The following is a 10,147-nucleotide window of genomic DNA, read 5'->3' as shown; positions in this document are numbered from 1 at the left end:
ACGTGGCTCGTTCATTTCAACAATCTGACGGATAGTCCGAGGCCTCAGCGCTCAAACTGCACGGCCATTAAAAGCCACCCCCTCGATATCCAGTGGACAATTATTGGAAACGATTAGGGGGTGGAAAAGTGACTGTAAATACAAGAAAAGCCGCAATATGAGACGAGTGGTTTCAGCACTGGACAGCTCCTGACTCCCCAGAGGCCTTGAACTTGGTCAGCGGATGTCTGATCCACCTCCACCTCTACCCCCCTCTCTACCACAACCATCCCGTCATACGAAACCACCATCACCACCAGCAAAGACGATCACTTCCCAGCTCTGTCATAATCATAAACGCCTAATTGGACTTATTGATGACGTGTGGGAAATAACCATTGATTCTTCTGAAAAACTTCATATATTAATGTTTGCATTCACACTTTTTTTTCTTTTAAAGAAAAGGAAGAAAGTTTGGAAGTAAACTTCCATGGGAGGGGAGGGAGGTGGAGGCAAGGGGGGTGGGGGGGGGGGCGGGTGACGGCTGCATCGATGAGGAAGGAACTGTACTTTTATATTCCGGGAGNGGGGGGGGGGGGGGGGGGGGGGGGGGGGGGGGGGGGGGGGGGGGGGGGGGGGGGTGACGGCTGCATCGATGAGGAAGGAACTGTACTTTTATATTCCGGGAGGCAAACTTGATGACGTCTATAGCATCCTTAATGTGACATATTGGAGGGAGGAGGGGAGGGAGGGGAGGAGGGGAGGAGGGGGGGCAAGGCTTACGATACACGGATAAAAATCCAAGGCAATCACAGCACAGGACAAAAGTTTTGGAGCAACGATATGTAGACGAACATACGGCGCACTTTGCCCAGCCGAGTTTCTCTGTTCGCCGGTGCGACTGCTTGACTCCTATTAATTGTGTCTAAGAGTGAGAAAGGCTGCACTGAGGGGAACATAAGGAGACGACGGAGGCGCTTCAGCCAGGGAAGAAGTGCCGTGAGAAAGAAACCGTCTCTCTCACACACTCACACACACTTACCACCACAGCCGCGCCCGGATCACATCCTACAGCACAGCGCTCTGCTCCCCTGCTATAGGTATGTGCTTTATCTGCGGATTCTCTTTAAACTGGGGGAAATTCATTGATGGAGAGCAACATAAAGTAATGGATTTTTTTTTCTTTGCTGCACTGCATGGAGATCTGCTGTTTTTTTTAATTACTTTGGCTGCATGCAAAGATGCAAAGGATTCAATGCCAGTGCCACAGTGTAAACTTTTACGCAATTGGGATGCGTAAAACAGAAAATCTTCTTTGGTTTGTTTGAGCAAACGGACCCTGTGTTTGTCCAGTTAATATTAAACCTGCTTTATTGTACTTTGTATTAAGAGAAGTAGCACAGCATGTGTATTTGCCAGAACAAAGAAAGCATGTTGTTTCTATAGGAGTGACTAACCTGTTTAATGTTACGTCTGTTTTTTTCGTTTTCTAACAGCATGGCCAGTTCGAGTAAAGCCACTTTAATCTTGCTCGTCTACGGAATCTTAATGCACTACAGCGTCTTCTGCACACCTATCGGACTAAGTTACCCTAAGATTAGGTAGGTGTACGAGTCTTCATCGCCTCTTTATAGTATTTTTTATTTCACTAATCCATGTTAAAAGCTGCTGAACATCATTTCTGTTCAATTGTGATACAGCATTGTGACCATTTTTTATATTCTATTGGCACTTTTACTTCAAATAAGTGTGCGTAATTGCGCACAAACAATGCGCGCGGTTTTAAAAAGCACCAAACTGAGAGAGAAAACAAAAAGGGAAATGCATTTCAACACAAGCAAACGCAAGGCTTGTGTGGAAAATGACAATGGAAATTGCGTAGAGGCATCTGTCCGGTGGGACGGTTCACAGAACTCCCCTTATTAAAAATGAGAGTGCAGTCAATGCAATTGATAGCCCTTGGGATGACGGTGGACTGGCGTCACCAAGGAGAGGCGAGGCAAAACGAATAGGAGAGCTCTACCCATTTAAGATTTATTCTTTATTTTTTTTCCTCTCTCTCTCTCTCTTTCTGTGAAAATCATATCCACACTTTGGGCGTGGTTCCTTATGGATTTTAATATTTCACTGCTAATTGCGGCATTCTTTTAATAAAAATCCTGGCTCCACGCCTACACTAAATGTGATCATTTTCACACCCATTGTTTCGATTCTTAAATTATTAATGAGGCTGGAGCCTGTGTTGAGAGCAAGTTGGGATTAAAAATAGATTTTCCCGATGAAAAAAAATAAAAAATTAAATGTAATAAAATAACAAAGCTGCACAGTTTTAACATTTTTATCCATTTAGTGGTCAGATTTGAATAATTCGTTTCCTGGTTTTATTCCAAAACACCTTCACATATTGCATTTATTTCGTTTCCCTTCCCTGATCTCTGATGCATTCAGCCTCTCAGTGATTTTAGAAACGGATGCAGACATTTTGGCATTCTTTCACTGCTGCGTCCCACTTGTGCACAGATCAAATTTGTGATGAATCCTCTCCCCCCTTATCCTTGCTCTTCTTTATTTCCTGCAGACTTGAAAACGACGCCTTCGATGAGGATGGGAATGCATTATCCGACATGGGTTTTGATAGCGATCAGATTGCTATACGAAGCCCGCCATCCTTAAACGACGACGCGTACACTCTCTACTACCCACCAGAGAAGAGGTAAATGTGCTTTCCACATCGCAGCTATAAAAGCCTCCAGCTGGATTCCATTGTAATGACTTTTTTGGGCGATAATGTTTGCTTGTTTTGTTTTTTATCCCAGAGTTTCTCATGTTATTTGTTCAGTGTTATTTTCATACGGAGTAGCCTAAAATGTTGGTTCCAAATATTGTTTAATAATGAAGATTTATTTAAAAAAAAAAAAAAAAAAAAGGTCGGCAGATGCGGAGGGATATAAAAAAACTCTAAGGCACCTGATGTGATTTTGGAGCTGCGGGTGGGTGTGGGGACATTTTAGGCTACTTTTGATCATTTTGTCTGCGCTTTTTTTTAGTCACTGATGATCTATGTGTTTTGGCGTTTTATCATCTCAGACCAGAAAGGCATGCTGAGGAAGAATTAGATAGAGCCTTGAGGGAGATCCTGGGTCAGTTAACAGCGAGACATTATCTGCATTCTCTGATGACAATTCGTGCAGGGTAAGGGCATTTCTTATAAGCGTTCACCTGCAGTCATCATCACCATTTTTATTTATGTTCCACCGCTGCAAAAGTCCAGGCTGCTGCATCACTGTCTATCATTTGATGTTTTTGTTTTCATTATTTAAAAATCTCTCTGTGTAAAAAAAAACCGTCTAGACATTTTCATTTTCTGTTTTTAATGTGACGATCATATTAATAAGGAGGGTCTGAGACTAAAAATATGATTGATTAATCCAGAAATTGATTTTGTTTCCCAAGATCTAATGAAAAAAATGCGTCAGAATATGCAATGTGCTGCAAATGAATAATTTATAACTGCTCTAAAACGCTTAAAATCACTGTTTCTTTTACACTGTCTTGCTTGTTGCCGCCCTTTTTTCAAACGAATAAAAAAACAGAAGGCCCTAAAAATTCATTATTAATGATGGTAGGCAACTTTGCATTATGGCAAGATGGAGAGATCAGAAAAATCACACACAAAAAAGAGGAGGAATCTGTGGAGAGGTGGAGCTGCAGCTTTGACTAATGTTTTTGTGTGTTTGTTTTTTGCAGTGAAGACAACAGCATGGAGGAAGAGTCAGAGCCCTTATCCAAAAGACATTCAGATGGGATCTTCACCGACAGCTACAGTCGCTATAGAAAGCAGATGGCCGTGCAGAAATACCTGGCAGCGGTTCTGGGAAGAAGGTACAGACAGAGAGTTAGGAACAAAGGACGCCGGCTTGCCTATTTGTAGCGTTGTTACAGCGCCCTTAAACTGCCCTCCTGTGTATATACATCCAGTCGTTAAATCAAAGTCATTCAGATATATCTGACCAACCAGTGGATTGCGCCTGTGTTCTTTCAACATGTATTTATGTATGAAGTAAAGCCATTAAAATGAATATTTTAATAATAATATCGTTTTTTTTTCTTTTTGTACAAAAGCACTTGATACCGCACAGTTATACTTTGTGGACCAATATTTTATTTTCATGTTAAGATGTTGAAAACAAAACAAAATGACTTAAAAAAAAAAAAGAAGAACAAGAAGAAATTAGAAAAAAAAGATAATTGTGCACCTTCAACATTATGCGCTTGAAATCTCTAAAGGTCATCTACATATGCAGAAAATAAATAGATTTTAAAAAGACAATCAAAGTATTGAATGTTATACTTATTTTTGTAACCAACGTTCTATTTTTTTAGTGTTGTTTTTTTTTGTTTTTTTTGTTTTGTTTTTCCAAAATCAGGCCCAAAGAAGCAGTGAGCATGCTATGTGAGGCACATCCGGCTTATTCTAAATGATAGATGTTGCCCTTGTCCACCCTCCTTCTCGCTCCCTTAATGGGAGCTCTGTGGGTTTGCATAGCTTGCTGCCCCCCTCCAGGGGAATTCACATGGCTTTTGTTGAACAGCCTCTCATTTGATGGCAGAACTGATTGACTTACATGGCCATTCATGTAACTGGTGGTAAAAAAAAAAGAAGAAAAATCCTACACAAATCCGACCCTCTTCTTGAACAGAAATTTAATTGCAGGCTTTTGCAAGGGCATTACTGCCTTCACTAAAGATCAAGGAAGCCCTCAAGTTGCTGTGAACAGTATGCGGCAAACACTGCTTGCTCACTTGCCTCAGAGTCATTTACTGTAGGGAGATCAATCATGCTCGACAGGACTGTGTAAAGAATGTGTCCATATGTGTGTGTATTATGTACAGTGCAGAAATTACACAGTGCACATATTCATCTCAACGTTGTCTGTGTTCAGTCAACAGGAATTATTTGGAGGGATGTGCTTCAACTGTTGATTGTATTTGGGCACAAATATCCAGAATGGACCCAGAACATGTAAAGACGCAGGAAATTAAGCATTTTGTTGTGACAAGAGATGGAGAGGAAAGGTAGCATCTGAGATACAGTTAGGGATATTTATCTTATTTCTTATTTATTGGTGCATGTGGAGACTGACACCTTGCTAATTTTGCTTAGAAACTGCATGCCATTGTGCTTTTTTGGATTGTGGTGGGCTGTGCTAAGCCTATTTCAGCACCACTCCCCCCTCCACACCCTGAAGATGTGTTGGGAATGTGAACAAGGAGGGCTAGAGGTGGTGGAAACTGGTACTGCACTGACTTGTTGAATTTTTACCCCCCCCCCTGCTGCTGTCATTGTGGATATCATAAGACAAGACACTGGACCCCCTCTTTGCTGATTGCCTTTGTCCTGGTAGCGGTTTTTAAATGATTCTTTTGCTTCTAGATCGCCGTGCTAAATAGTTGATTTGACAGTGCTGTGATTCATTGTTAAGACCAAGCTGATCTGTGTTAGATGTCTGCCGAGGTTTGTGCAGCGAGGATGTGATGAGGGGTGTTAGTGGGAGAGGAGGTGCACATGGAGAGGAAGAGCAGGAGACAAAGAGATAACGTGTGTGTGAGAGAGAAGTTACATAAGAGACGTGTTACAGCACCCACAAGCCTGAGAGAGGTTGTCGCACCTGGATACAGGAACAAACACAAGGCGAGGGCGTCCGCCGCCTCTCCTCACCTGCCAGAGTGACATCAGGGTGAATGAGTCTGATAGGAAATATCAGATGTTGAATTCCCTTCACTTTGGTATCTGCAGAAGGACGAAGAGTGTGCGAGCGAAGCCAGACGAGGCCACTCTGAGTTTCCCTCTCGTACTGGAATGAATGAAAAATTCACCCCTCCCAGCAGAGGGATCTTCCCACTGACTTTTATTGGAGAGATATGTATTTATTCAATATTATGCAAATGCGGCTTTATGCACCCCTGCGATCCTATCAGTGGCCTGTGGTTTCCCCCCCTCCATAGAAACGATCAACACACTCCTCCAATTTGGCTTTACACTACAGGCTTTGTGTGAGTGTGTGCGTGCTGATGTAGACGTCTGCAAATCGGTGTGCATTTGTGTTCACGTGTGAGGGTGTGTATTCAATGTTTGTGTGAATGGGTGACTGACTGAAACGCGCATGTGGAGGTGGAAACAGCTTTTTGGCTTTGGTGCCTTGCTTCGACGTGAGAAAAAAATATAAAAAAAATAATGAAATAAAAAATTCGCCACAAGTGACAGATGGCAATTTTAGTGGCCCTACAATGCTGCAGTCCATTAGCTTACATTGAAACTTCCTTTTACGCTCAGCTTAGTCTGCCCCAAGAGTAGTAGAATAAGGCTTTCTTTTAAGGCATGGCCAATGATTTATCCAGTATATTAAAAAAAGAAAAGATTGTATATGTTGATTGATGGAGCAGGCAATGTATGTGTGTGTGTGTGTGTGTGTGTGTGTGTTTGTGTGTGCATGAGTTTGGGGTGTTCAGTGTCTGTGAGAGTTGTGAACAATGACCAGTATTTGTTACTGTTGATTATGAGGTGTTGTTGATTATTTTGATATTGGTCAGTAATCTATGAATCAGAAAAATAGCCCCGACATATTCTTGACAACTCTGTGCATCACTACTAGAATTAAAAAGGGTTTCAGTACATGACAAGAGATGTTGTTCAGATCCTAGAAAATGCCTGTTGTTGATATTTCTGAAAGCGCCAAACGCCTTACTTCAATGTTTAATCTCTTATCTATCTGAAAAACAATGTGTTTTAGAAGTGAACCTTAGTACAAGTGACATCATTATACACACAGGAGTCCTTATATGGGGTTTTACGTTTCTCAATGTTATGAAAGTGTTGTAAGATTTGTATGAATAAATTTTTGTAAACAACATTTTCTAATCAATGTCTAATCTTTGAAACACGTCGCTTTGTCAAAGATCATACATGTGTTGTGAGGCAAAGACAGCGCAGCAGCAGCAGCAGCAATGGAGGGCCAGAAAAACTGCAGTCCTTTGTTTGCAGCGTGTCAGAATAAAGCTTAAATCTACCTTTCAAAGTTTACACGATCACCAAGGGCCACATATTTGCCTGAGCAGGGATCGTCTCCAGCAAAAAAAAAAAAGAAAAGAAACAAACACAAACCTCAAGTCACATCACAGGAATATAAAGTGAAACATCCTCCAGCGAGCAACTGCTCTTCTCCAGGGGGCTACGTCGACCTGAAGTCCTATCAAGTTAAACTTATCTCTCTGAAGCCAACAGAAAGAGAAAATGAGACGCTTAAAGCACTGCAGAATTGGTCTGAGCCATCAGGAGGAAATAACACTCGATTACGAGCAAAAAAAAAAGCAAAGTGATGTGTATCTGGTGTTTTTTGTTGATCAACCCCTCACCACATCATGACACGTCCAGGTGGTTTTAGAATTTGAAGCCACAGTTTATAAAATGGAGGAAAAAGCTTGAACATAATTCGAAAACAAAGAAGCATCCAACATCTCAGAGGAGAGCTCGTCGAGATAAGCTACAACCCTGCACTGAGCAGCAGAGCTCCTGGAACAGCCCCGCTTCGTTCCCTTCACTCACTCCATCCCTGGCCTTGGAAGTGCAGCTGTGTCCCGCGGGAGAGGAGGATGGGTGTGGCAAAGAGTGTGTGTGTGTGTGTGTGTGTGATCTGATCCTCATCAGCCAGCAGGAGTGTGTGTGTGTATGTGTGTGTGTGCACATGCACCAGAGCTCAACTAACCCAATCAGAGAAATGTTGCATGGCAACGGTCCACAAAGGGACACGGTTATGTATACGCATGTGTCAAGTGTGTTTGTATGTGTGGAAAGGGAGTGAGGTAGAGAGTGTGTGTGTGTGTGTGTGTGTGTGTGTGTGCACGTCCATGAGTGTATTTTGCTACTTGTGTGCTCAACACAGGCAGACCTTGAACAGGCTCTGTATTGGGATGGAGTTCTACATTACACCTTCTGTGTACACACACACACACACACACACACACACACTGCAGAACAGAGGGAACAAAGATACACTGTATGTCTCTCAGATACTGTAATAACACAGAGAGTCACTGGCACAGTCGAGCACAGGTGGTAAATATGATTAATGAAATCCAACAAAATGAATTAGCCACAAGAAACTCTCTCACACACACACACACACACACACACACACACACAGTGACATACATCTTTGTTTCTTCCCTAAGGACGCCGATTCGCAGGAGTTGTCCTGTTGCTATGAAAAGCCTGACAGATTGTCGATTGTCAGGGTTTGAGCTACCTGTGTGATATATAGGACATCTCCATTCTTTATTTATCCATCCATCCCTTCCCCCCTCTGTCTTCCTCTTCAGCTGTCAAGAAGCAAAGCAAGCTTAGTCCTCTTGACAAGCCGAGATTCTTAGATTCCTCCTCCTGTGACATTTTCTTCACTTTGCAGAAGGTGCGTGGATTGAGCCAATCAGGTGGAATGAACAAAGGAATGTATTCATAAATAAATCAGATTTGATATTCCCGCCCACAAGTGAATATTGAGACAAATGCTCCAATTTGTTTGCACAGCAGTTGGCTTCACGTGAGGGGCCGCCCTGAGCCAATTTGTACATAATGTACATTAATGCCTGAATCAATAAGAGATGGCTCCTCCTCCCTCGTAGCCCCGCATCATCGCTCCTTTATGGCATGCATCACTCCACTTTTTATCTCTCCATTAGTGCCTTCAAGCTGTTTTACAATTGATCTTAATTTTTCAAGTGAGTTGAGTCCCTGGCTTGTTTTGTTGGCGGGTTCTTGGAAGGAAAAATGGGAAGACTGCCTAAAATCCGAGCTGCAAAAACAGCCTGGTCACACTACGCAGAGTTTGGAAACACACACAGCTTTTAATAATCATCCCTCTGCCCTGCGCCTCTAGACACGTCTTAATCATGTATGAGGTATTAGAGGGGGAAGGGGAGGTTGTGTTCAGGGCTTTTCCAGTGGGGATACCCACACTGCCGCCCCCCCAGCACCACAGCCACACCCAGCTTTCTTTGTCGCCATGTGTCCGACAAGCATGCAAAGCCAGGAGTGTGTATGCATGTGTAATACTGATTTATTGCTTGTATGATTAACATTGTGTGTGTGTTTATTCACCTACAACACAAACACTGCCTCCTCCTTCTCCCCCGACATCTCTCTTGCGTGTCAGGGTTAAGAATACAGCACTCACAAGAGAGGCCCAGACACAGCAATGATGCAATCACACACACACCTCACCCCCTCTCTTACCCACCGCCTCCCCTTTGCACTTTACCTCATGAATCATTCAGTGGTCAGATTTGAGGGGACGGTGTGGTCATGGCTGCAATGAAACTTGCGACCGTGAGCGGCCCGAAGCCCCCCAGTCCCCCTTTCTCTCGAATCTCATCTTGCGGCGGGCTCTGTCACATCAGCCATTAAGCAGGAGGCACTCTGCGGTGAACAGTACCCCCCCTGGGAGCAGCAAGAGGGAGGGAGAGGGACAGGGAGGAAGAAAAAAGGGGATGTGGGCGAAGGCTTGCAGACATGGACCACTGATCAAGAGTTGCTTCTGGCTTAGAAGGAAACACTTTACCTGTGCTGCTTGAGTAATCATGGGTAACGACAACCATCCACCATTTATCATGAGGCTATATGGCCAGGAAGGAAATGACCATCTCAGATGTCATTTTCTCAGCTACTATATGTGTGTCTGCACGCCAAGTTTGAATATGTGCACCCTAGAATAATCAACAACCTGAGACTTCAACAGTTGGCAAAATGACACGATTAGACTCCACATACGGCAGAACAAAGACAAGAAGGAAATAATAATGCCAAAGATGCTCAGTGTACAAAGTGAAATAAGTACATACATAGTTAAATCAAATCAAGCAGCAACCTCTGAGGGCTGAAAAATGACACCAACATGTAAACGCCAAAAACTGCAGTTTCCTGAATGGCCACTGGAGGCTGGCATCAAAAGCAAGTAAATCCCCGTAGATCCCCTATATTAAAATGCCCAACTGTACAGCAGAAATAAATATTCACAGCCTGGTACAAAAACACGAACATGGAATCTAGGGACACAGTTGCTCCACGTTTAAGCTGGCAGTGGAGGAAGCAACAGAGCTGAATCAATGTCTTAGT

The 10,147-nt window shown here is 43.1% G+C and overlaps 1 protein-coding gene across 2 annotated transcripts; it reads left to right on the top strand.

Moving 5' to 3' along the window:
- The first annotated feature begins 770 nt into the window (after positions 1-770).
- On the top strand, positions 771-6,978 carry adcyap1b (adenylate cyclase activating polypeptide 1b). 2 transcript variants are annotated; one of them, XM_050032807.1, is made up of 5 exons: positions 771-1,079; positions 1,476-1,580; positions 2,558-2,692; positions 3,067-3,171; positions 3,727-6,976. In XM_050032807.1, exons 2-5 carry the CDS (start codon positions 1,477-1,479, stop codon positions 3,908-3,910), a joined length of 528 nt encoding a protein of 175 aa, XP_049888764.1. In that variant the 5' UTR covers positions 771-1,079; position 1,476; the 3' UTR covers positions 3,911-6,976. The 2 variants fall into 2 exon arrangements, with proteins under 2 accessions (XP_049888764.1, XP_049888765.1); XM_050032808.1 differs by lacking the exon at positions 3,067-3,171 and having other exon boundaries at positions 3,727-6,978.
- Positions 6,979-10,147: the final 3,169 nt, after the last annotated feature.

The sequence above is a fragment of the Epinephelus moara genome, chromosome 21 (genome assembly GCF_006386435.1).
Source record: "Epinephelus moara isolate mb chromosome 21, YSFRI_EMoa_1.0, whole genome shotgun sequence".
In the NCBI taxonomy this organism is placed as follows: Eukaryota; Metazoa; Chordata; class Actinopteri; order Perciformes; family Serranidae; genus Epinephelus; species Epinephelus moara.
Note: the sequence above shows the minus strand (reverse complement) of the source record. Positions and strands in the feature narration are given on the sequence as shown.

Coding starts and splice junctions, on each gene's coding strand:
- adcyap1b (XM_050032807.1), top strand. CDS start 1,477: ATGGCCAGTTCGAGTAAAGCCACTTTAATCTTGCTCGTCTACGGAATC. Junction 2,693..3,066: donor TACTACCCACCAGAGAAGAG/GTAAATGTGCTT, acceptor TTATCATCTCAG/ACCAGAAAGGCATGCTGAGG. Junction 3,172..3,726: donor CTGATGACAATTCGTGCAGG/GTAAGGGCATTT, acceptor TGTTTTTTGCAG/TGAAGACAACAGCATGGAGG.